General features: G+C 42.6%; 1 protein-coding gene across 3 annotated transcripts in view; it reads right to left on the reverse strand.

The window, feature by feature from the left end:
- sh2d3ca (SH2 domain containing 3Ca) overlaps positions 1 to 24,071 on the reverse strand; it is a 73,189-nt gene continuing 49,118 nt past the window's right edge. For all 3 annotated transcript variants that reach the window (XM_072658684.1, XM_072658686.1, XM_072658685.1), the window contains 9 exons: positions 17,701 to 17,829; positions 15,078 to 15,505; positions 12,194 to 12,318; positions 10,014 to 10,510; positions 7,218 to 7,333; positions 4,620 to 4,791; positions 4,386 to 4,497; positions 3,525 to 3,731; positions 1 to 3,356 (listed from right to left, as the gene is read on the reverse strand). In XM_072658684.1, coding sequence (XP_072514785.1) covers positions 3,181 to 3,356; positions 3,525 to 3,731; positions 4,386 to 4,497; positions 4,620 to 4,791; positions 7,218 to 7,333; positions 10,014 to 10,510; positions 12,194 to 12,318; positions 15,078 to 15,505; positions 17,701 to 17,829 — 1,962 coding nt within the window. In that variant the 3' untranslated portion in view covers positions 1 to 3,180. The remainder of the gene's footprint in view (positions 3,357 to 3,524; positions 3,732 to 4,385; positions 4,498 to 4,619; positions 4,792 to 7,217; positions 7,334 to 10,013; positions 10,511 to 12,193; positions 12,319 to 15,077; positions 15,506 to 17,700; positions 17,830 to 24,071) is intronic.

Consider the following 24,071-nt stretch of genomic DNA (forward strand, 5'->3'; position numbering starts at 1 on the left):
TTAACCCCACTGTTATCTAAAAAAAACAAAACAAACAAAAGCCCTGTGTTTGCTGTATACTGTCATTCGGGGTCGGTGCATTCAACCACATTGGCCTGCATGAATAATGGAATTTTAAAGGAATGGTTGGAAGAAAATTCAAAGTAGACAAATTTCATCCCCATCTCAAATGTAGTTGCTGTAACAGAAATAAATGTTTTGCTTGTTATTTGATCAGAAAAGGCAAGCCTCCTTCCTGTAGCGCTTGGAGCAATGCGGCTAACAAACACTAGAAGTCAACAGTCACCCAAAATCATTAAAAAAATGACACACACTTCTCTCAAACCATTCATACACTAACGGTCATGGCATTTGGCTGAGCAGATCATTATTTGAGTCATGTTACACTGGTCAGAGTAATGAGTCTTGCCCAATGACTTTCATTTTCATTGGTTTAGCATGGTGTGCGCTTGTCCAGCTGGAGAATCGAACCCTGGGGGGTCATCCACTTAGAAGCAGTGTTGTTACCAGCGCTACATACAGCCTTTGGATGTAAAGACTGATGGTTCATGTGGGTCAGGACACAGTACGACTAACGTAAAGGTATAAGAATTGACCGATCCTGATGTGAGATTTGGGTGACTGTTGGCTGCTAGTGTTTGTTAGCAACATTAGTCTCATAGCTCGAGCGCTAAAGAAACTAAAGAAGCTTAATTTGGACACTATGTCTAACTCCATTGACGACACCTGTGTAAATTAAATTTCCTAAATTTCCAAAATCCTATGGTTTTCCCCCAAAAAGCACATTGGATTAGACCCATACACGGACGCGGTGTTATACACGTGAATGTCAACAAATGTCATGACTGGAATCCCCTGCCATTCATACTGTACAGCAAAGATCCCAGTCCTGCTGCTGGAGATCTCCTGGTTCTGGAGTTAACCCAACTATAACACACCTAATCCAGGTAGGTAATGAAGGCCTTCAGAGGAGCCTGAATATAAGCCAGGAGCCAGGTGTGCTGGATCTAAACTCTGCAGGGTTGATAGATCTCCAGGACCAGGACTGGGCACCCCTGCAGTAGATTATGCTGCTCTCTGCTCTCTCTCTCTTTCTCTCTCTCTGTCTCACACAGTCTCTCTGCATCTCTCTCTCTCTCTCTTACAGATTCACATACAGACTCACACTCATGCACAAATACACAAAGAAAAATAAAGCATGATCTATCATACACACTCAGTTCAAAAGAAATCATGGAAAGCACACATCAACTCCAACCATCTCACAGCTTCTCTCCAGCCTTCAATATCAGTAAAGCCGTGACAGGATTAAAGGGGCAATGTGCAGCACTTGCTCAAGCGTGTCAGTTCTGCTGAGTTCTGCTCAGTCTTACTCCAGATAGTAGCACAACTACTAGGAAGCTCAAGCTCAAAAAAATAAAGGTGCGGGTCCCTAAAGAACCATTCAAAGGATATTCCTGACAAAGAAAAGAATCACCAATTAAATGGCATAAATATTTAATATTTCATTTTGTGGCATCATTAAAAAAAGGGAACTTTCAATTCTAAGGGATAAAGAAGGCTCAGAGAATGGATTACAGCTCTGTGTACCAACTAAATATTAATAGGATATTTTATCATATACATTATATATTTTTTTATTTCTAACCACCTCTGCCTGTAACTGTTTCACTTGGTTTTAATTCCTTTACTTTTTAGCTATTTTATTTTGACTAATGTATGTTTTATAATTTAATTATAATATAATTGTATTATTATTATTATACAATAATGTTATTATCATTATTATTATTTATATATTATTTGTTTATTTATTACATTATTTTATTATTTTTATTTATTATGTATTTGAGCTTAGATTCAGTTAGGTTTTCTTATTTGATCTCACTTTTCGATCATTTTAAATTAAAATTGATCATTTTGTTTGGTTGTATAAATCTTACTTTTGCTTATCTTTTTTTTAATTTTTAAAGTTGACTTATGTTTTCCTAATTTAACTTTTTATCTCTGGTTTATTCATTTAATTTTATAATCTTTTAATCTAATCTACTGTTTTCCTTTTTTTTTTTTCATTTGTTCATGATTTTTAAAAAAATAATTTGATCATCAAACTTTTCCCTTTTTTAAAACCGCCGCCAATGGAGCAAAGTGCCGGGTCCCCAGCTTCACCGCACCAGCTAACAGACGCCTGTGCCAGCCAACATCGCTTAAGAGTCAGAAAGGGAAAAGAGCACCTAGAGAGAACACGGCCAATTGTGCTCTCTCAGACTCCAGCCGCTGATGGCAAAGCGGCATGGCTCGGGATTTGAACTTGCGATCGTTTGTTCATGATTTTTGATTAAACATTATTTTATTGTTCTTCTTCTACTGATAAACTAATAGAAACGTATTATATGGTCTTTCTAGGAGTGCAAGATCCAGGCCAGGAACCACTGAGGAACCTTTATTTTTAAGAGCGTGTTTCCACAGGAACGTGTACTTCTGTGCATGCTGAGCAGGATTACTTCACTGGTTTTGCCATCAAACTGTCACACACCTTGCTACACACTTGCTACACACTTGCTACACACTGCCCCTCCAATGCAGAGATGAGAACAGAAACAGAATCATTAAAAAACATAAAAAATTAAGACTTTTTTTCCTCGTCTAGCAAGTGTCCATTCGGGTTATTGAGATTTGGCAACATACATTCAAACATTTGATAAGTGAGCGAGAGTTTGGCCTGCACGAGTGCGTGTGCGTCATCTCTGCGAGCGTCCCAGCGCTGAGCGGTGTCTGTGTGATGACCATGCAGTCTGAAATCACGCAGGATCTCTCCAGTCTGAAAAATGGCGAAGCACTGATGTGTTTTTCCTCCTCCCCCTCTTTCCTGAAGTTGGTGACCGCTAAGCCCCTTTATGAGAGCATCCAACTGAAGGAGATTTTGGCTTTTTTTTTAAATGCACTCTGGCTGTAGTTCTCAGCTCTGTCCTGTGAGGGGCGCCTTCATGCCTGGAAAAAGTCTGCCCCCTTTTTGTGCCTTTTTTGTTTTGTTTTTTTTAAATGGGGGATTTAAAGCGACCTTCCTGTCTCTCAGTCCTCCCCTGTGTCTTGATAATGGTCCCTCCCAGGTGTGGGGTAACAGTGAGGTGATGGATCGTACCACATGCTGATGCAGGGAGGCGGGAGGTTGGGGAGATGCTATAACTCGCTGTGGCGTACAGGAGGCTCCAATTTGTGGGAGAGGGCCGTGAGGACTTTGTCGAACTTCTCGTAGCGCTCGGCCTGGCTGCCCTCCGAACCTCGGCTGCCCCAGAGCAGCCTCATCTGGAACTCCGTGCAGAAGATTTCCAACACCTCCTCCCTCTCCTGGAAATCTGCAATTAGACCACCAACAACTTTAATATATGGACTGGATCTACAATCTAACACTGAGCTTAAAGGACAGCCTTCAGCCATAACATTAAACATTAACAGGTGTACCTACACGACATTAGGCAGATGGTTTTAATGTTATGGCTGATTGGTTTAAATGCTGCACATACCTTGTAGCTTGCTCTCAGCGTTGGTGCGATACAGGCCTCCATGGTGTGCAATGCTGCGTGCGGCCTCTAGGTGGCTCATGACAACGTCCACTCCACACTCTGAGCTCTCCCAGGGCTCGAGCCCCTCCCCCACAGCCACGCCCCTCTCCAGCAGAGACAGCACAGGAACCACATGGGGGAAACAGGTACTGGACAGGACAGAATTTTCTGCAAGAGGACCACCACACGAACACACACACACACACACATGCATACATATTAGATTGGTATAATGCAAATAGACACACACTATATGTCCAAATGTTTGTGGACACTTCTTCTAATTAACGCATTCAGCTAATTTAGGCTGTACCTACTCACACACAAAGCAGTGTTTAGTCCCTGTAGAAAAGTACTGCCAATAGGACTCTAAACATGAACCTGTTGGCACAATGCCAGGCATGGACTAGAGGGGTATAAAGCCCCCCCTAGCTTTGAGCTGTGGAGCAGTGGAAGAACTGTGTTCTCTGGAATGATGGACAGTGCTCTATCCAGTAGTTTTAGGATTTTGAATTGGGGAGTTGGGGGTGAGGTGTGGTGGTGATCATATAACATCCGAACCTCACGAATACTCTTGTAACTAAGCTCAAATCAAATCCTCACAGCAATGCTTCTCCAAAATCTAGTAGAAAGCCTTTTTCCCTGGACAGTAGAGACAGTTACTCCAACAAATGCAGGATCAACTCTTTTTAATACCCTTGATTTCGGAAGAAAGAATGAATAAGCAGGTGTCCCAATACTTTTGTCCTTATAGTAGTATAGCTATGAGATTCCACTCATGATTTGCCAGCTCTGCTGTGGGCTTTAAGTGAAGCTTCTCACCTTTGCCTTCATTCATAGCCTTTATGAAGGGTTTGAGCTTCTTCTCGTACAGGATGGCTCCCTCTGTGTGTCTCTGTCTCAGTGTCATCCATGTCTGCTCTAGTCGTGCGATCTGAGAAACATACAACGACGGAAAATCAGCTGAGCATGGTGTCATACCTTCATTATCAGTCATCCTGTGGTGGTGTCTCTGTTTCTTGCCTCCCCCCTCCTTCTCTCTCTCTCTGTTCTCACCTGTGGTAGTTCCAGGGCTCTCATGATGGCGGCGAAGCCGAACATGTTTCCCATGGTGCTCTTCAGCTCGGCAGCCAGCTGGATGGTTTTGTAGAGCAGAGCAGCTCTCTCCTCTGTACTGCCAGTGCAGCCCAGCAGGTCAACGGCCATCATGATGGACATGGTGTAAAACCTGCAGAGAGAAATATATGTATACATATGTCATTGCTGACAGGCTGTATCTTTTGGAGCATTTCTATTGGTTCTAGCTTTTCTTAGAGGAAGGCCAGTGTTCCCAGTTCCCACCCAACACGTAGTTTATCTATTCAGTCTATGCTGGTGGAACTGAACACATCCAGTGTACAAAAAGTGCCTGGAGTTCACAAACCTTGTGTCCCTCTAACCAACATCTCAGTCACTTTACTGACCAACAGCACATTCTGATCACTGACCACTGACTTTTAAACCATACCTCAACACCCTAATTCTGAGTAGGTCCCCCTTGTGCCGCCAAAATAGCTTTGAACCATCAAGACCTTGACTCCACAAAACCTCTGAGGGCATCTTGTGGTATCTGGCACCAACACGTTCGCAGCAGATCCTGTAAGTCCTGTAAATTGTGAGGCGGGGCCTCCATGGATTGCATCATAGAGCCTTAGGTGCCTAGAATCTTGTCACTAGTTCACCAGCCGTCCTTCCTTGGAGCACTTATTTACATTTACATTTACGGCATTTAGCAGACACTTCTATCCAGAGCGACTTACAAAAGTGCTTTGCTATTTACTTAAGGAAAAACTCAGCTAGTTAGAATAGACTAATAGTTCAAAGATATCTCTAAGCTTAGACATTACTAAACACAAGACAATAAGGTGACCATAGTACTCTGCTATTCATACTCTCGGAAGAGGTGGTTTGAAGACAGCGAGTGTTGGACTCTGCTGTTCGGACACCCAGGGGAAGATCATTCCACCATTCTGCGGATTTTGAGGGATGGCGGGTTGAGCCGAGCCGTACTTGACGCTCGGAGAGCTCTTGGTGCGGATCGGCTTTTGACCATTGCCATCAGGTACGGAGGGGCTGGTCCTTTCTGGGCTTTGTAGGCCAGCGTCAAGGTTTTGAATCTGATGCGGGCAGCAGCTACAGGAAGCCACTTATGGTAGTAGAACTGACCACTGCATTAGTCGGCAGCACTCTACAAGACTCGCCTGATGTTTTGGAGATGTTCTGTTTGGCTCTTGTCAAAGTGGATCAGATTCTCACACTTACCTATTTTAGCCTATTTTTTCTGGTTCCAACATATGACCATCAAGAACTCCCCGTTCACTTGCTGCCTAATATGTAGATCACACCTCTTGACAGGTGCCACTGGAACCAGATTATCAATGTTCTTCACTTCACCTGACAGTGGTTTTATTGTTATGGCTGATTGGTGTACATACTGTATATAATTTTTGATGTTTTTCACTTTTTGAAATGATGTGAATCTGACAGTTGTTATTTACATTGTGTCAAAGTGTCACAAAGAATGGACCAATAGAAATGACTTGGAAATAAATATTTTTACACTGAAAAACCATTCAAGGTTTTTTCCTTCTCCTGTAAAGTTACTGTTCTGGATATATGAGGTTTTTATTCACCAGGGATGATAAGTTGCTGGTACAGTACAGATAGGCAAGGAGATTGAGAACCAGAGCTAAGAGGGTTCCCCAATAACCTAATACCTAATAATCCTCCATTGCTAATTGCAACACTTTAGCCAGAGGACACATTAGCAGGTGTCCAGCAGACCGCTAGTAAGCTAAATGGTAAAAGAGGCACAGATGGCCATCAGGTCAGTTCACAGTGGTGTATCTAGAATGTTCTCTGTGGCTAAAAGAGCTGAAGAAACCTGCTGAGAGGAGAGAACGTCCAGAAATAAAACGACTGTGCTGTCTGTGAGTGTGTGGCTCTGTGTCGAGGATACCGAGGGTGAAGAGAAGTCGTGCAGAGTGTGAACGCATGTGTGAATGTGTGTGTGTAGGCTACACATGCTGTGCATGTTTGCACAGGTGTGTATATTTATGTGTGCATTTGTGTATGTAAGTGTGTTAGTCAATGGGTGCCCAATGTACATGTTAAAATGAGCCATTACATTAAAACCACTGACAAAAAAATCAATAATATTGATTATCTGATTCCAATGGCTCCTGCCAAGGGGTGGGATCTACAGACAACCGGACAAGCATTAGAATCTGCACCACTTCGACAAAAAACGAACTGTGATGGCCAGTCGACTGGGTCAGAACATCTCCAAAACATCTGGCAGGTCTAGTGGGGTGTTCCCAGTATGCAGACTGAATGTGAGCCATTGAGGGCCCACCTCTTAAAGGATCTGCTGCTAACGTCCTGGTGCCAGATACCACAGGACACCTTCAGAGGTCTTGTGGAGTTTATGCCTCGACAGATCAGAGCTGTTTTCCGTGATACGAGGGGGACCTACATTAGGCAGGTGGTTTTAATGTTATGGCTGATGGCTGATCATGGGGGGGAGGAGGGGGGTGCATTCTTCTCCAGTCTTATCTGATGGCTAAGTGAGTGCATGTGTGTGAGTGTGTATGTGAGTGTGTGTGTTTGTGTCACCTCTCTAGCAGATCCAGTCTCAGCTGATGGCCATGTGGTAGAGTCAGCAACTCCAGCCCCGAGCCCACTCCCATCATCCTCTGCATCTCCTTGGTAACTCCCAGTATCCTAGCAACCTGCGGATGGTCACACAGTCACACAGAGGAATATTTCCCCTCTCTCCCTTTCTTCTTAAACGTATTCATGCTCAGGACTAAAGATGTTTAATTAGTCTGTAATTCACCCTGATCGAGCAATGACAGTGTTAAACGCTGAATTAGCTGGATCAGGAGTGTGTGGATTCTTTCGGAACTTGGAGGAGATTAATTAGAGCGGACTGAACATCTGTAAGTCTGAGGCATTAGGGGTGTGTTCACTAACCCCAGTCATTGCCCATAAGCATTAAGGAGAGTTAGATAATGACTGTCGGGTGAACGTTGTGAACTTGTGTTTATGTGGACGTTTTTAAAATGGAATGGTAAAATATTCCCCACTCTTACTGTCTTTCCTGATGAATGATGGGCCAAAATGTAAACCTATTTGTAACAACAACAACAACAATACTACTACTACTACTACTACTACTATTTCTTCATCTGCCACTACTACTTCCACTACAAATGCTACAAATACTATGACCACTAATTGTAATAAGACTACTTCTATTACTACTGATGATAACATGACTACTACTATTACTTCTACTACTACTACAAAAATAATACCACCACTACTACTACTATTACTACTACTAATAATAATAATAATAATAACACTACTACACATACTATTTCATTGTCTACTACTACTACTACTACTACTACTACTACTCTTAACACTACTATTACTACTACTACTACTACTATTTATTCGTCTGCTACTACTACCTCAACTACAAATGCTACAACTACTACTACTAAGAGTAATAACACTACTTCTACTACTACTATTACTACTAATGATACTAATAATAACAACAACAATACTACTACTATTACTTCTACTACTACTACTAATAATAATAATAACACTACTACACATACTATTTCATTGTCTACTACTACTACTACTACTACTCTTAACACTGCTATTACTACTACTAATACTACTACTACTATTTATGTCTGCTACTACTATCTCCACTGCAAATGCTACAACTACTACTACGAATAGTAATAACACTACTTCTACTACTACTATTACTACTACTAATAATAATAATAATAATAACACTACTACACATACTATTTCATTGTCTACTACTACCACTACTAATACTATTACTAACAGTAATAACACTACTACTACAGCTAATAATAACAATACTAATACCACTATTACAACTATTTCTACTGCTACTACTACTACTAATAATAATGCCACCACTACCGCTACTACTACTTATAGTAATAACATTTCTTCTACTACTATTAATAACAATACTATTACTACTTTTACTACTACTACTTTTTCTTCTACTACTGTCCTCTACTACTACTACTTCCACTACTTCATTTACTATTACTGTCTTCTACTATTTCTTCTATTTACTAATTATGATACTACTTGTACTACTACAAAATTATACTACTATTTCTACTACTATTACTACTAATAATATTGATAACAATACTACTACTAATAATAATACTCATAATATTTAACAATTAAATGCATGTACGGCATATCATTAGAAACATATTATGAGTACAATTACTAATTAATTAATTTACAAAATAACATTGGATGTCTCTCTCTTCTATTTGAGCTTATTATCAGTGAATTGAAATTATTGATACAGGTCTCAGTTTCATTTTAAAATATGTTGTACTTTAATTAATAAGGCCATTTTGGAAAATGCACACTAGAAACGATTTGAAAAAATTAAGCTTCATTATTATTAATTAATGCAAGATTTACCAGGGGGCTTCTTACACCACATAGGGAGCATCTTGCCCTGATAGTAAGGCTGTTCTGTTCCCTCTCCTTATGAACATCTGTTTGCAGCAGAACACTGCAGTGTGCTGTGCAGTAGCTCTACTGTACTGGCTATAATTGCCTAATCCAACCCCTGACCTGCCTGTTTGATGGTTTCCCCACTCTAACAGAACCCACTTCAAGGGCTGATTAATGACCGAGTCAGAAGGATCAAGTGTAGGCATGAAAACCACCACAATGTGCAGGGCTGGGAGACTCCGGATCACGGTGCTTTGATTACGATTCTTTAGTGATTTGGTGTGTCATGAAATATCAGAGATTCATATGATTTTGAAAATTTACTGAACACACAAATACTAATGGAAGTAATGTTTAATGTAGAGAATAAAAGTACAATAAGCTTATTTGGGGATGGGAGTACTTGAAAATAACCTAATTGAATATTTATATAGGATTTAATATTGGCCGAAAAAATATATTAAAAAAATAAGTGGCCAAAAATTGGCCCAAAAAATAAGTATTTTATTGAATATTATTCATCTATGTTAAAATGATATTGTATTGTAAATAAATTACATTGTAAAATTGTTAAATTGTAAATATAGTAAATATTTACAAAAACATATTTGCTGAATTTAATATAGACGGAAAATAATCCATAACATATTCAATGAGCCATAAAAAGAGCACATAAGGACGTGTACGTTGAAAGTCCCCCATGCCTGTAAAGTGACCAACAGTGCCAAAACTTTTGCATAGAATGTACCTATATCTGTATTTGATCCATACTCCTCCAGATCAATGCATCCTGACACACTGACGACCAAACTCATACACACTGTGAATGCTTTCAAACCCGCATGACTGCGAGGGTCTCACCATGCAGTCAGCCTTGGTGATGTGTTTGGCTGCCGTTTTGGGGTCCACCTCCGCCAGCAGCTCCTTCACCCTCTTCAACACCCCCATCTCCAAGGGTTTATTCTCGGCTGGAAGCAGAGCACACTGGTACCTGCCCGGCCTGAAGGAGGAGGCTGTTTCCACCAGGGGGAGTGTAAAGCCCTCTCCACCATCTGGAGTGGAGGAGCCTGGAGCTCTGCAGTCCTCCACCCTCAGCCTCTCCACATAGCTCTTACAGGGCGGAGTTGGGGGCGGGCATGGGCGGAGCTCACAGTAGCTTCCCCCCGCCTCCGAACCGTCTGAGGGGTAACTGTGGGTGGGTGGCGTGGAGTGGTTGTGGGCAGGGGGTGTGTCCGAGCAGGGCAGGTTGTTGTTAGAGGAGGAGGGGGAGAGGTGTGGCTCGCTGGAACGGCGCATTACTGGGGAGGGCGGGATTACAGCTAAGACACGCCCACCTGAGCCATGTCGGTGACGCGAAACTAGAGAGAGGAAGTGAGAGAGAGAGAATTTAAGACTTTTAATAGCTTATTTTTCCTGAAAAGGAGAGAATTGTTTTAACAAAAAGAACATGGTCTTGAGCACTTTACAGCTTTTACACACGGCTCTGTGAATCAAACGAAAAGCAGAGGAGTAAAATACCGCAGCTCTGGTGAAATAAAAAATTAAAACTTGTAAAAGTTTTGGCCACCCCTTGGTCAAAAGTTTGGGTACCCTGAGTATAATCAGATATGTCTGTAATGTTCTAAGTGTCAATAGGTCACATCTTCTACAGAGACACACTTCTGCACAGTACTGTTCATTGCTTCATGTAATATACTGCAAAAAAGAAAAAGAACACATCAAATTAGGCATGTGCAAAAGTAATGGCACATATTTTGTTGCAAATAGAAAATAAATAGTAATAAATAAATAAATAATAAATTAAAAAAAATAAAAAAAATAAATTAAATAGGTCAATTTTCTGTAGCAGATTTGGTCACTTATTTCCAATCAACAGAATGTGTCATCTGGCCAGGGATTCCCAAAGTGAAGAAGAGGCATGAGAGAAGTAACAAAGAGGGAGCCAGAAAGGGAGCCAGGGAGCCAAGTAAGAGTATAAAAAGAGAGGGTAAGAGGAAGTGAGAGACAGACAGGTGAGGCCGAGACTGAGAGCTGCAATTCCTCCTCCAATGCCCCAAATTCTCAACAATTTTACTGACTAACTAAAAAACAAAACAAACAAAAAAAAAAAACACTATACTAAAGCCCACCCACATAAACCCCACCACCCCTATAAAACTACTGTAAATAAGAATATAAACACTTACTGTGCCTAATTATTATTTTAGAGTGAATAATTTAATTAAACTTGATTATTATTAGTTGATGATTATTATTTCTGTATTTCTATATTGATCAGATTCAATGTTTGTGTGCTTGGGCAACACTGTTGTTGAGACAGTCATGCCAATAAAGCTTACCTGAACTGACTTGAAACTGAGAGAGGTAATAAACACACTCGAGAGAGAGAGAGAGAGAGAGAGAGAGAGAGAGAGAGAAAGAGAGAGAGAGAGAGAGAGAGAGAGAGAGAGAGAGAAAGAGGAAGAGAGAGAGAGAGAGAGAGAGAGAAAGAGGAAGAGAGAGAGAGAGAGAGAGAGAGAGAGAGAGAGAGAGCAAAAAAGAAACAAGTGAGAGAAAGAAAGAGAGAGGAAAAGGAGAGAAGATGAAGAAATAAATTGAAGGGGAAAGAGGAAGAGGAAGACAACAAGAGAGACAGAGAGCGAGAACGAGGAAGAGGAGAAGAGAGGGAAAGAGAGGAAGGAACACTGCTGAGCAAAAGGAAGGGAGAGAGCAAGAGAAAGAGGTGGAAGGGAGAGAGAGTATCAACCAAGAGAAAGACAAAGACAATAGAGAGAGAGTGAGGGTGAGGGTGAGAAAGAGGTGGGAGTGATCAGAGACAGGGGGACAGAGGGACAGAGAGACAGAGAGAGAGTGAAGGGGAATCACTAATGACCTCATCAATATTAATCAGAATTTCTCCTGCATTCTGTGTCTAATGAGTTGGGCAATCTCCTTAATCTGTACATAAATGAGGGCCCAGCTGTGTGTCTGTATGTGTCTGTGTGTGTGTGTGTGTGTGTGTGTGTGTGTGTGTGTTTCTGAGTGTGTGTTTGTATACTCACTGGAGCTGTATGCAGGTGACAGGGGGGTTTCCCCTACAGGGCTCAGAGGGCAGCGGAACTCCTGTATCTGATCCATGCTGAGAGCGCAATTCCTCATGGCATCCTTATGGTGAACAGTGGAGGGGCTGTGAGGGGAACACACACATGGCCTTTTAAACACAGCTCAACTCACACACACACACACACACACACACTGTCCCCACTAACCCATACCATTCAAAGGTGGGAATCTATGTTTCCGGTGATAATAATAATAATAATAATAATATTAATAATAATAATAATTCTTAATTATTATATATAATTAATCATTATTCGATTTAAACAGCCATAACATTAAAACCACCTGAGAAATATTGCCACTACAACAGCTCTATCAAGTCAAAGCATCAGCAGGTCTCCACAAAGTGTCCTCTGTATGGTTCTAAGACCTTCCTTGGAGCACGTTTGGTAGGAACTGACCACTGCACACTGAGGGATTACCCCACATGGCATGCCTGGTGTTTTGGAGATGTTTTGGAGATGTTCTGACTGTCTAGCCATCACAATTTATGCTTGCCCATTTTTCCCGCTTCCAACACATCACCTTCGAGGATGGACTGTTCACTTGCTGCCTAATATGTAGATCCCAGCCCTTGACAGCTGCCTCTGGATCCAGATCAATCAATGCTATTCACTTCTCTTGGAGTGGTTTTAAAGTTATGGCTGAAAATATAAGATCTGGACACTTCATATTATATCATATCCAAACTTTTGAACGGTAGGGTATGTGGTCCAATACAGTTCATACAGGGATGAAGCTACATCTAGCACGACACACGTCTAACTAAACGGAGCCCAGTTTCCCAAATGCAGCTTAGTGTTAAGATCACCTTAACTGGGAGAGAGAGAGTGAGAGTGTGTTCAACGTGATGCTCTCTCGACCCTTTAAGAATCACCTTTGAGATAAGATGCTTTTGGGAAACCCAGCTCTGGTGGTTCTAGTGACTAGAACACGACTAATCAAGCTCAGGACTAGGAAACAAAAACTGCAGTCTCAGTGCCCAGTGGAGGAAGCATTGCATGCTGGGACTTGAAGTGCAAAACAATCACTGTGGAGAAAAACAAGTGTGAACCAGTGAGTCAGAGGAAGAAGTGAGAATGATGGGTTCTGTGCTAGAACACGCACACACACACACACATACACACACACACACCAGCTGCATCCCTGCGCCATCTTCACTTCGGTCTCTGACACTAGAGGCTCAGCTGGCTCTGTCGATGCGTCATCACTGATAAGGTAAGATGAGCAGTTAGACTCAATTCATTTGGACAATATTGAGAAATGGGGTTAATATCCACTATATGGACAAAAGTATTGAGACATTAAATTTTAATTTTATCCTGCTTTTGTTAGAGTAACTGTCTCTACTGTCCAGAGAAGACGGCTTCCTAATCGATTTTGGAGGCACAATATTGTGAGGGTTTAGTGAGGGCATTAGTGAGGTCAGGAAGTTGGATGATGATGATGATCACCATCCCACCTTACCCCCAACTCCCCAATGCATCCTAAAAGTTTTGGATGAGGCACCAACCATCATTCTAGACAACACAGTTTTTCCACTGCTCCACAGCTCAATGCTGGGGGGTTTAAACCCCATCTAGCCCACACCTGGCATTAGACATGGCCGATAGGTTCATATTTATCTGCTACAGAGAGTCCTAAGCTGTTACCAGTACTTCATTAGAACGGGTGTCCACAAACTTTTGGACATATAGTGTGACTACACAAATAAAAGTTAGAACACCCCCACATTTAGTACTACTTAAAAAGCCTGAAATTAGATTTTTCTCATGGCTGTAGCATAAAGATGGAACACTCATACAGACAGATTACATAAAACGGCTCCCCAAAACACATCCATGCCCATCCATTGGGATCCATTATATTGCAGTACTGGCTGCTAATCAGGAGGCCAAAGGCGAATCTGTATTCATGAACTCAAGGACACTCCGACCAAAGTGGAGAAAGTGACCATCACTACATCTGCTGTAAACATCCTTTCTTTCATCCTTTAGCAGTGCTGCAGGGGTCTCTAGAGAGCCCCCCCCCCCATGAAAGACCAGGATAAATCCCTTCTGATGATGCAACCTGGAGAAGGAAAAAACTTTTGAAAAGCTAAAACTGGTTTGTGGTGGGTTTCTGTAAGCAAACCGTTTGAAATGAGCTTGTTTGCACATGTAGAAGACAGTCAATTAGCTCCACTTTATGTCCAAATGTTTGTGGACACCCCTTCTAATAAATGCATTCAGCTACTTTAAGTTGCACCCATTGCTGACACATATGTGCAAATGCACACAGCTTGTCTAGTGCCTGTATAGAAGCACTGCCAGGAGAATAGGACTCTGGAGCAGATAAACACAAGTCTGTTTGCACCGTGCCTAATGCCAGGCGTGGGCTTGAGAGGTAGAAAGCCCCCCAGCATTGAACTGTGGAAGAACTGTGTTCTCTGTAATGACGGTTGGCGCTCCCTCAAATACTTTTGGAATGAGTTGAGGAGTTGGGGATGAGGTAGAGTAGTGATCATCCAACATCCTGACCTCACTAATGCTCTCGTCACTGAACGCAATCAACTCCTTACAGCAATGCTCTCCAAAATCTAGTAGGAAGCCTTCTTCCCTGGACAGTAGAGACAGTTACTCCAACAAAAGCTATAGGATAAACTTTTTGAAATACCCTTGATTTCAGAAGAAACAAGGAATGAGTGGGTGTCCCAATACTTTTGTCCTTATAGTGTATCTTGTTTGATGAGGTAAGAGCTACACTAGTGCTTAACTAACTTGACTAGACTGTATTCAAGGTTAGAGAATGACCATCATCATCATCGTTATCTTCACTGCTCACCTGTGTGGGATGATCTTCTCTGTGGTCAGCCCGTCGGTCATGGTGACGCTGCGTCTCTTTATGTGCGCCCCCCTGGGGCTGGAGGGTGAATGTGCAGATCCTGACCTGCTGCTGGCCAGAGCAAATGTGGCCTCCAGGTACCTGAGGGGCAGCGTGCGGTTGACCGGACAAAGCAGCTGGGCACCAGTGCGCGGGCACACGGGCCGGCCGGTGCCAGCGTGGTGCCGGACCAGCATGGGCACAGAGTCAAACGGCTCATGCTCGAGGAGGTACTGGACTCGTGTCTGTCCACTCTTAACTAGGACCTTACTGATGCGGCAGTGGATCACCTCCTGCTGCCAGCGACAGGAGATCACATAATCACCCGCATTGGCCAGAGAGTCGCGCACCAGAAAATCTCCGCTCCGCAGCACCAGTGACTCTGACACCTGTGTATACACACACACACACACACACACACACACACAAATGAGAGATTAAAATAACACACACACGCACAGTAGAACATCCCATTAAAATCTTTTAAATTAAATTAAAAATACACTATATGGACAAAAGTATTGGGACACCTGCTCATTCACTTTGTTCAGATATCAAGGTTACTGGAGTTACTGTCTCTACTGTCCAGGGATGAAGGCTTTTTTTTACTATATTTTAGAGGAGGATTGCTGTGAGGATTTGATTGCATTCAGTAACAAGAGCATTAGTGAGTTCAGGATGTTGGATGATGATCACCACCCCACCTCATCTCCGCTCCCCAAATTATCCCAAAAGTATTGGATGGAGCACCAACCATCATTCCAGAGAAAACAGTTCTTCCACTGCTCTACAGCTCAATGCTGGGGGGCTTTACACCCCTCTAGCCCACACCTGGAATTAGCCATGATGCCAACAGATTCATCAATAGGTTTATTTGCTCCAGAGTCACACAGACAAGATGTGTGTGTGCATTTGCATATCTGCGTCAGCAACAGGTACAGCGTAAAGTAGCTGAATGCATTCATTAGAAGGGGTGTCCACAAACATTTAGCATTTGTATCATTATTCAGTGATGCACCAATCATCTAAGCAGGCTTGATCTCTTAATCTCCACCAGATGGCGCTGTGTGTATGCATGTGCAGCGCTGCTGGTCAGGACAGTGCTCTATGTCCCATCTTTATGAGGAGAGGATAAAGTTTTAATAAGAGAGGATGTGGAGTTCCCTCTGTGCTCCAGTAGAAATGCATTACACTGAAGCACAGACGGCTGAAGCTACACCACAGACAGCGTGGGCAGTTAGCAGAGTGTGCTACGCTAAATATGACACACAGTAAAATTCCCACCCACACACCTATACACACTCATTCACACACATAAATGTAATAGTGTCGCTGAAATATTAGTGTAACCAAGTCTGCACCAACATATACATACAGAGGCCTATATAATGACCACAGAGCCGTGTACAGAGGTCACTAGCCTGAACTCACTACCTCTGGTCGATATATGCAATCAAATATTCACAGCAATGCTTGAAAATCTAGTAAAGCGAATCCTCCCTGGACAGTAGAGACAGTTAATCCACTACAAAAGCAGAATAAACTATTTTTAAACCTTTTTTTCATTTCAGAAGAAGCCGTAAATGAGCAGGTGTCCGAATACTTTTGTCCATATTGTCTATCTATACGCAGATCTACACTCGCAGTTAAATCAAAACCTCATGAGTCCATTTTTTTGTAGTTTTATTCTTTCATACCTTTTGAACACACCAGCTTTTAAAAATGCTCTTTGATCCCACACTGTTTGAACAACTCGTGAATGGACCAATAAAAGCGGTCCACAATGACTTTGAATAAAATATGACTACATTGACTGAATTCATTTTGAGAAGGTCTGTTCATTCCCCAACAGAGTAACAGATGAGGGATGGGAAGTCATAAACACACAGACACGAATCCAGCTACTTATACTCAGACAGATATTTTTGACAGTTGCATAGATATACATACAGAGTGTATATATATATATATATATATATATATATATATATATATATATATATATATATATATATATATATATATATATACCATATAGGAGCACTGTGTAGTTCTATAACTCCAGACTGTGTCCATCTGTTTCTCTGCAGACTCTGTTACCCTCCTTTCACCCTGTTCTTTAATGGTCAGGACCCCACAGAACTGACCACCACAGAGCAGGTAGTATTTGGGTGGTGAGTCATTCTCAGCACTGCGGTGACACTGACTGACGTGGTGGTGGTGAGTGTTTTAGTGTGTGTTCCACTAATATGAATGAATCAGAGACAGCAGTGCTGCTGGAGTGTTTAAACATTGGGTCTGTCCACTTACTGTCCACTCTATTAGACACTCCTACCTAGTTGCTCTAAGGTATGGGAAGCTGATAATGGGCCAGGGTGGTCATAATATTCTGATATGACTGTTATATGACCATATCACTCCTGCTGCCGGCTGCCAGATACATATTATGTCAAAAACTAAAAAAAACGTTTTAGATAATATGAATCTGGCAGCTGTTCTTTACATTGTATCAAAATGTTATGATGAAAGGACCAATAGAAATGCTCGTAAATGACTAAGCACACATACACCCAACCGGGCATACCTCTCGTGGGATGCGGCCATGGTACCAGCCATGGCTCCTCATGTCACTGCTGCTGAGTTTGAGCTCCTCCTCCAGCTCCTTCCGCAGCTTCTCCGGTGGAGACTCCAGCAGGTACTTCTCCTTGGAGAACTGAACACACACAAACAGACACATAAAGAAATATGAGTCGCACTGATACCCTCCCCTAATCCCCTTATACAGCACTCACTGTGAAAGAGTGAAATACTACAGGACACAATACAACTGAACATATCCTGCATCTATCAACTGGGTTTACATATAGGACCCAGTCCATTCCCTTTGTTCGTATTCCAACCACCCACCACATTGCAAGCTCTTCACAGGGGTCTTCAGGTAGGCACCTCCCTTCCGGAGGTGTTGTGGGCTGAATGAAACCCACAACACCTCCAGAAGGGAGGTGCCTACCTGAAGACCCCTGTGAAGAGCTTGCACTGTAGTGGGTGGTTAGAATAAAGGCTCGACAGTGAGATGTGGCATCCCAGACCTACTCCCCTCCAAGCTCACTTTACAGACCCCAGCCCACATGTCCATGTGGGGACTGTTCGGGTAGCTCAGCTGAGAACCAGAAAGTTTTGTCCTCGGGTTGCACGTTGGCCCCACATATGAATGCCTACCAGGGTCAGTGATGGGACCAGAAGGGATTAAGCACAGGCTCCATCTGGGTTGTACATTGCATATGGGGTACTAGATGGGACCCATGTGAGATTAAGGTGGACTGTAATGAACATTGGGGCCTATTTGTAAAGCCCAACTGGAAATTCAACCATTCAGAGCCCATGCCCACCTGGAACCCACATGAGCATGTTGGCTGGGAACTACCACTTAACCAACTCCAAAACTGCAGAACCACACTGGCCTCCCTGGTGACTTAGGCTTAGCTGCAGCAGAGCTGCCTAGGCAGTTGGAACCAAAGTAAATTTGGGGTGGATTTTCACTTTCTGGACCTGGATTATCCATCCCTTAACTTTTAAGCGGAGCATTAAATAGAACCTAATCAAACACACACATCATCATCTCCACCCCAACAGTTCTCTAGGCTTTGGACACAAAACCACAATCATACACTTCACATCTTTCTTTCTCTCTCTCTCTCTCTCTCTCTCTCTCACACACACACACACAGACACATATATCAAGTTCATCAGATTGAGTTATTTAGGACTATTTCCGTCCTCTACACAGATACAGTGTATCAGACAATAGCCCCCCTGTATCCGGCTGCAGTGTAAGGCCGTGACCCTGTGTGAGACAGACAAAAGGCCCAGGCCAAACACAGTGTGTATTGTAATAAAGTCAATAAGCGAGAGCGGCCAGAGCCGAGGGCGTCCGAACAGAGCGGGGCTGTGTGAAAGAACACACAGACACTAAGAGGATGTAGGTGCTTATGGTTTTACACTTGTCTGTATATGACTCTGAATGTGTACTACTGTGCAAGGGTCAGAGACCACACGTCATTTATCGCACTTCCAGTCAAAATGGCCGTTAAGTTGCGGCTCTTCATTTTTTAAGGTCAGGAAAAAAGCCAAAAACATCTACACAATATGGCCATATGTTTGTGGACACCTCTTTGAATGAGTTCATTCAGCTAATTTCTAAGTTTCTCGCAAAATCAAAGGGATTAGAAAAGAATTGATGCTGCTTTTGTTGGAGTAACTGTCTCAAATGCCCAGGAAAGAAGGCTTTCTACTAGATTTTGGAAAGATGCTGTGAGGATTTGGTTGCATTCAGCAACAAGAGCGTTGATGAGTGATGTATTAGATGGAGCACCGACCATCAATACAGAGAACACACTTCCACTGCTCCACAGCTCAAAGCTTGGGGGGCTTTATACCCCTCTAGCCCATGCCTGGCATTAGGCATGGTGCCAATTGGTGTATGTTTATCTGCTCCAGAGAGTCCTATTCTATTGGCAATCTGTCTCTACAGGGAGTAGACAAGCTGTGTGTGCGTGCACATGCACAAGTAGCTGAATGCATGAATTACAAGGAATGTCCACAAACATTTGGACGTACAGTATGGTGTATGTATGTATGTGTGTGCCTGTTGTTATGATAAACACTGTGTGCTAAATGCTGTGACAATGACTGTGAAAGTATGTGTTTCTTCAGTAAATGACCATGAATGAATGTGCATACACTTAAGTGTGTGTGTGTGTGTTTGCGCTAAATGGTGCAATTGATTTGTCTGTCAATGACAATGAGTGAAGTGTGTGTGTATATTTGTTTGTCTCCTGTGTGTGTTTCATTCATTCTCTGCTTGTGTCTTCCTCTCTCACTCAGAAAGATAAATTGATTAGGCCTCCCCCTCCCTCTCTCTCTCTCTCTCTCTTCTTACTCACTGTCTGTCTATCTCTCTCACTCTCCTTGTAAGAGTCAGAGGTGAGAGCTGAATTGCTGCAGTCTCCACTCAGATTTGATTAGCTCTGTGCATCTGTCTGTGTCAGTGTGTGTGTATGTGTGCAGTTGTGTGTGAAAGAGCAGCGAGGTCAAGTGTGTGGAGTTATTGCTTTTGCCTGTGTGCCTCCAGGGAGGAGCCCACCTCCACAGCCGAGCGCTTCATAATCTCATCCTGCTGTAATTGCCTTTCGCTGCTGAGAGGGGCTGTAGAGGTGCTGTAGAGGTGCTGTAGAGGGGCTGTAGAGGGGCTATACTATGTCTGAAGCTGCGATACTGTAATCTGGCTTTAGGGCCTTGGGGAAAAGCCCCGGCCCGGCACAGAACCGAACAGGAGCCGGTCTGATATAAAGCAGTTTATATTGAGTTAGGAAAGAGTGCTTGGAGGTGCAGTGACCATTACTGAGTTTCTGACCTGCTTTCCCCCCACTGGACTTTTCGTTATTGACCCTTATGAAGTCATTTAATGAGAAGTATTTGTCACTCGTAGCTCTTTGAAACCAGTGGAGCTATTGTTATGGCTATGGACGTGTACAGTCCAAAGACTCGGATCTGCCAATACAGCATGTAAATGTATTATCATATATGCAGTTATGTATTTACTTTAGTAAACACCTATATAACATACCCAAGTGGGGCCTGTATGGGTATGTATTGTGCATGGGATCCATGTTGGCCACACATATGGATGCCCACCAGGGTCCCATCAGGGTCAGTTAAACATGGGCCCATCTGGGTTGTACACCGCACACATGAGGCCTAGATGTGACACATGTGAGATAAGAATGGGCTTTAATAATGGGGCTCATTTATGAAGCCCAACTGGGTCCCAGTAAAAGCCTGCACAAACCTGGAACCCACCTAGCCCACGTTCTACGCATGTGAGCCCCACATAAGCATGTTGGCTGGGTAATGTAAATCTATAATCAAAGCATCTTTCAACTTTTAAGGGTTAAACCTCCATAATCTGATGTTTCCTGGTGTCTGATATAAAGAAAAACACATAACCCAGCACATAAAGAAGAGAAAAGAGGAGAAGAGAAGAGAGAAAAAAGAAGAAAAAAAAAAGAAAGAAGAGGCGAAAAAAGAGGAGAAGAAAGAGGAGATCAGAGGAGAGGAGGGGAAGAAGAGAAGAGAAGATTAAAGAAGAGTAGAGTAGAGAAGAGTAGAGTAGAGTAGAGTAGAGTAGAGAAGAGCAGAGTAGAGAAGAGTAGAGAAGAGTAGAGTAGAGTAGAGAAGAGTAGAGTAGAGAAGAGCAGAGTAGAGAAGAGTAGAGTAGAGTAGAGAAGAGTAGAGTAGAGAAGAGTAGAGTAGAGAAGTGTAGAGTAGAGAAGAGTAGAGTAGAGTAGAGTAGAGAAGAGTAGAGAAGAGTAGAGAAGAGAAGTGTAGAGTAGAGAAGAGAAGTGTAGAGTAGAGAAGAGTAGAGTAGAGTAGAGAACAGAAGAGAACAGAAGTGTAGAGTAGAGAAGAGAAGAGTAGAGTAGAGAAGAGTAGAGTAGAGAAGAGTAGAGAAGAGAAGTGTAGAGTAGAGAAGAGTAGAGTAGAGTAGAGAAGTGTAGAGTAGAGAAGAGTAGAGTAGAGAAGAGTAGAGTAGAGTAGAGAAGAGTAGAGAACAGAAGAGAAGTGTAGAGTAGAGAAGAGTAGAGTAGAGAAGAGTAGAGTAAAGAAGTGTAGAGTAGAGAAGAGAAGAGTAGAGTAGAGAAGAGTAGAGAAGTGTAGAGTAGAGAAGAGAAGTGTAGAGTAGAGAAGAGTAGAGAAGAGAAGAGAAAAAAGAGGAGAAGAAAGAGGAGATCAGAGGAGAGAAGAGAAGAGTAGAGTAGAGAAGAGAAGAGTAGAGAAGAGAAGAGTAGAGAAGAGTAGAGTAGAGAAGAGTAGAGAAGAGAAGTGTAGAGTAGAGAAGAGAAGTGTAGAGTAGAGTAGAGAAGAGAAGAGTAGAGAAGAGAAGTGTAGAGTAGAGAAGAGAAGTGTAGAGTAGAGAAGAGTAGAGTAGAGAAGAGTAGAGTAGAGTAGAGAAGAGTAGAGAAGAGAAGTGTAGAGTAGAGTAGAGAAGTGTAGAGTAGAGTAGAGTAGAGAAGAGTAGAGTAGAGAAGTGTAGAGTAGAGTAGAGAAGAGAAGAGTAGAGAAGAGAAGAGTAGAGAAGAGAAGAGTAGAGTAGAGTAGAGAAGAGTAGAGTAGAGAAGTGTAGAGTAGAGTAGAGAAGAGAAGAGTAGAGAAGAGAAGAGTAGAGAAGAGAAGAGTAGAGTAGAGTAGAGTAGAGAAGAGTAGAGTAGAGAAGTGTAGAGTAGAGTAGAGTAGAGTAGAGTAGAGAAGAGTAGAGAACAGAAGAGAAGAGTAGAGTAGAGTAGAGAAGAGTAGAGTAGAGAAGTGTAGAGTAGAGTAGAGAAGAGAAGAGTAGAGAAGAGAAGAGTAGAGAAGAGAAGAGTAGAGTAGAGTAGAGTAGAGAAGAGTAGAGTAGAGAAGTGTAGAGTAGAGTAGAGTAGAGTAGAGTAGAGAAGAGTAGAGTAGAGAAGTGTAGAGTAGAGTAGAGTAGAGTAGAGTAGAGAAGAGTAGAGTAGAGTAGAGAAGTGTAGAGTAGAGTAGAGTAGAGAAGAGTAGAGTAGAGAAGAGTAGAGTAGAGAAAAGAGTAGAAAAAAGAGGAGATGAAAGGAGATCAGATGAGAGGAGAGGAGGGGAAGAAGAGAAGAGATGAGGAGAGAGAAGAGAAGAAGAGACAGGATGAGAGAATGAGGAGAAAAGAGGAGAAGAGAACAGAAGAGAAACAAAAAGAACCAAAGAGAACAGATAAGAAGAGAAGCGGAACTGAATAGTATTTTTATGTAAATGAGCTGTGTGTGTGCGTGTGTGTGTGTGTGTGTGTGTGTGTTTGGGGATTTGCACAGCTTTAAATAAAGATGTTAAATGGAGTTGGGTGTCTTTATCCTGCCACTCACAGCCTCTCTCCTGCAGGACACACAGAACTTCTTCAGAAGTTCATTCATTCACTCATTCATTCATTCAGAGAAAAGCCTGCAGAGGAGAGAGAGAGCGAGAGAGAGATGTGGCACTCTAACCTCCAAAGACAAGCCACCTCTGGCTGTGGAACAAAGTACTCACACACACACACACACACACACACACACACACACACACAGTCCAGTACAGTAGAGGAGGGGAGCAGAGAAAGACAACAAACATAAGAATGAGAATGACAGAGAGAGAGAGAGAGAGAGAGAGAGAGAGAGTTAGAGAGTCAAGGGGGATATAGGAGATGGAAAGGGACAAAGTAGAGAAGAGTTAAAGAGAAATAATGAGACAGTGATGAGAGAGCGATTGAGCGCGAGGTGGAGAATCGGTGGAGAGTTTAGAAGGGAAGATAGTGACAGAGATAAAACAGACCAAGTGAAAAGGGGGTGGGAGGGGGGCCATCCATTCATGCCCCCACTGCAGTCCCGGTCACCATAGAAACCACCTTTTGTGTGTGAATTGGCCCAGCACCCTGTTATGTGTGTGGAGTTTAGTGGTTAAGCTCTACGCTAAACACACACACATACACACATCCTCATTTACAGACACAGCAATTCAGGCATTTATCTCACTGCGCTGGAAGGTGAAGCTCCCAGCAAATTATTCATCACTATCAGAAAGAGAGAGAGACTGAGTGAGAGAGAGAGAGAGAGAGAGAGAGAGAGAGAGAGAGAGAACTTTTACTCACTAGCACATCCATTCCTCATTTGGACTTGCGGCTATTGCTGTGTCAGGACTAAGTGTGAGGAAGAGTTGGATTAGCAATGTGTGTGTGTGTGTGTGTGTGTGTGTGTATGTGTGTGAGTGCACTCCAGACTGTGCACTCCAGACTGTGAGTGCTGATGCAGGATTGGTTTGTTCTTGGCCTTGCGGCATCAGCCAACTGAGTCATTAGGGCCCAAACTGACCGGCTGAGACCACAGAAAGCACTCAGACACAGACATAAGAGACTCC

Source organism: Salminus brasiliensis, chromosome 16 (assembly GCF_030463535.1).
Source record: "Salminus brasiliensis chromosome 16, fSalBra1.hap2, whole genome shotgun sequence".
In the NCBI taxonomy this organism is placed as follows: domain Eukaryota; kingdom Metazoa; phylum Chordata; class Actinopteri; order Characiformes; family Bryconidae; genus Salminus; species Salminus brasiliensis.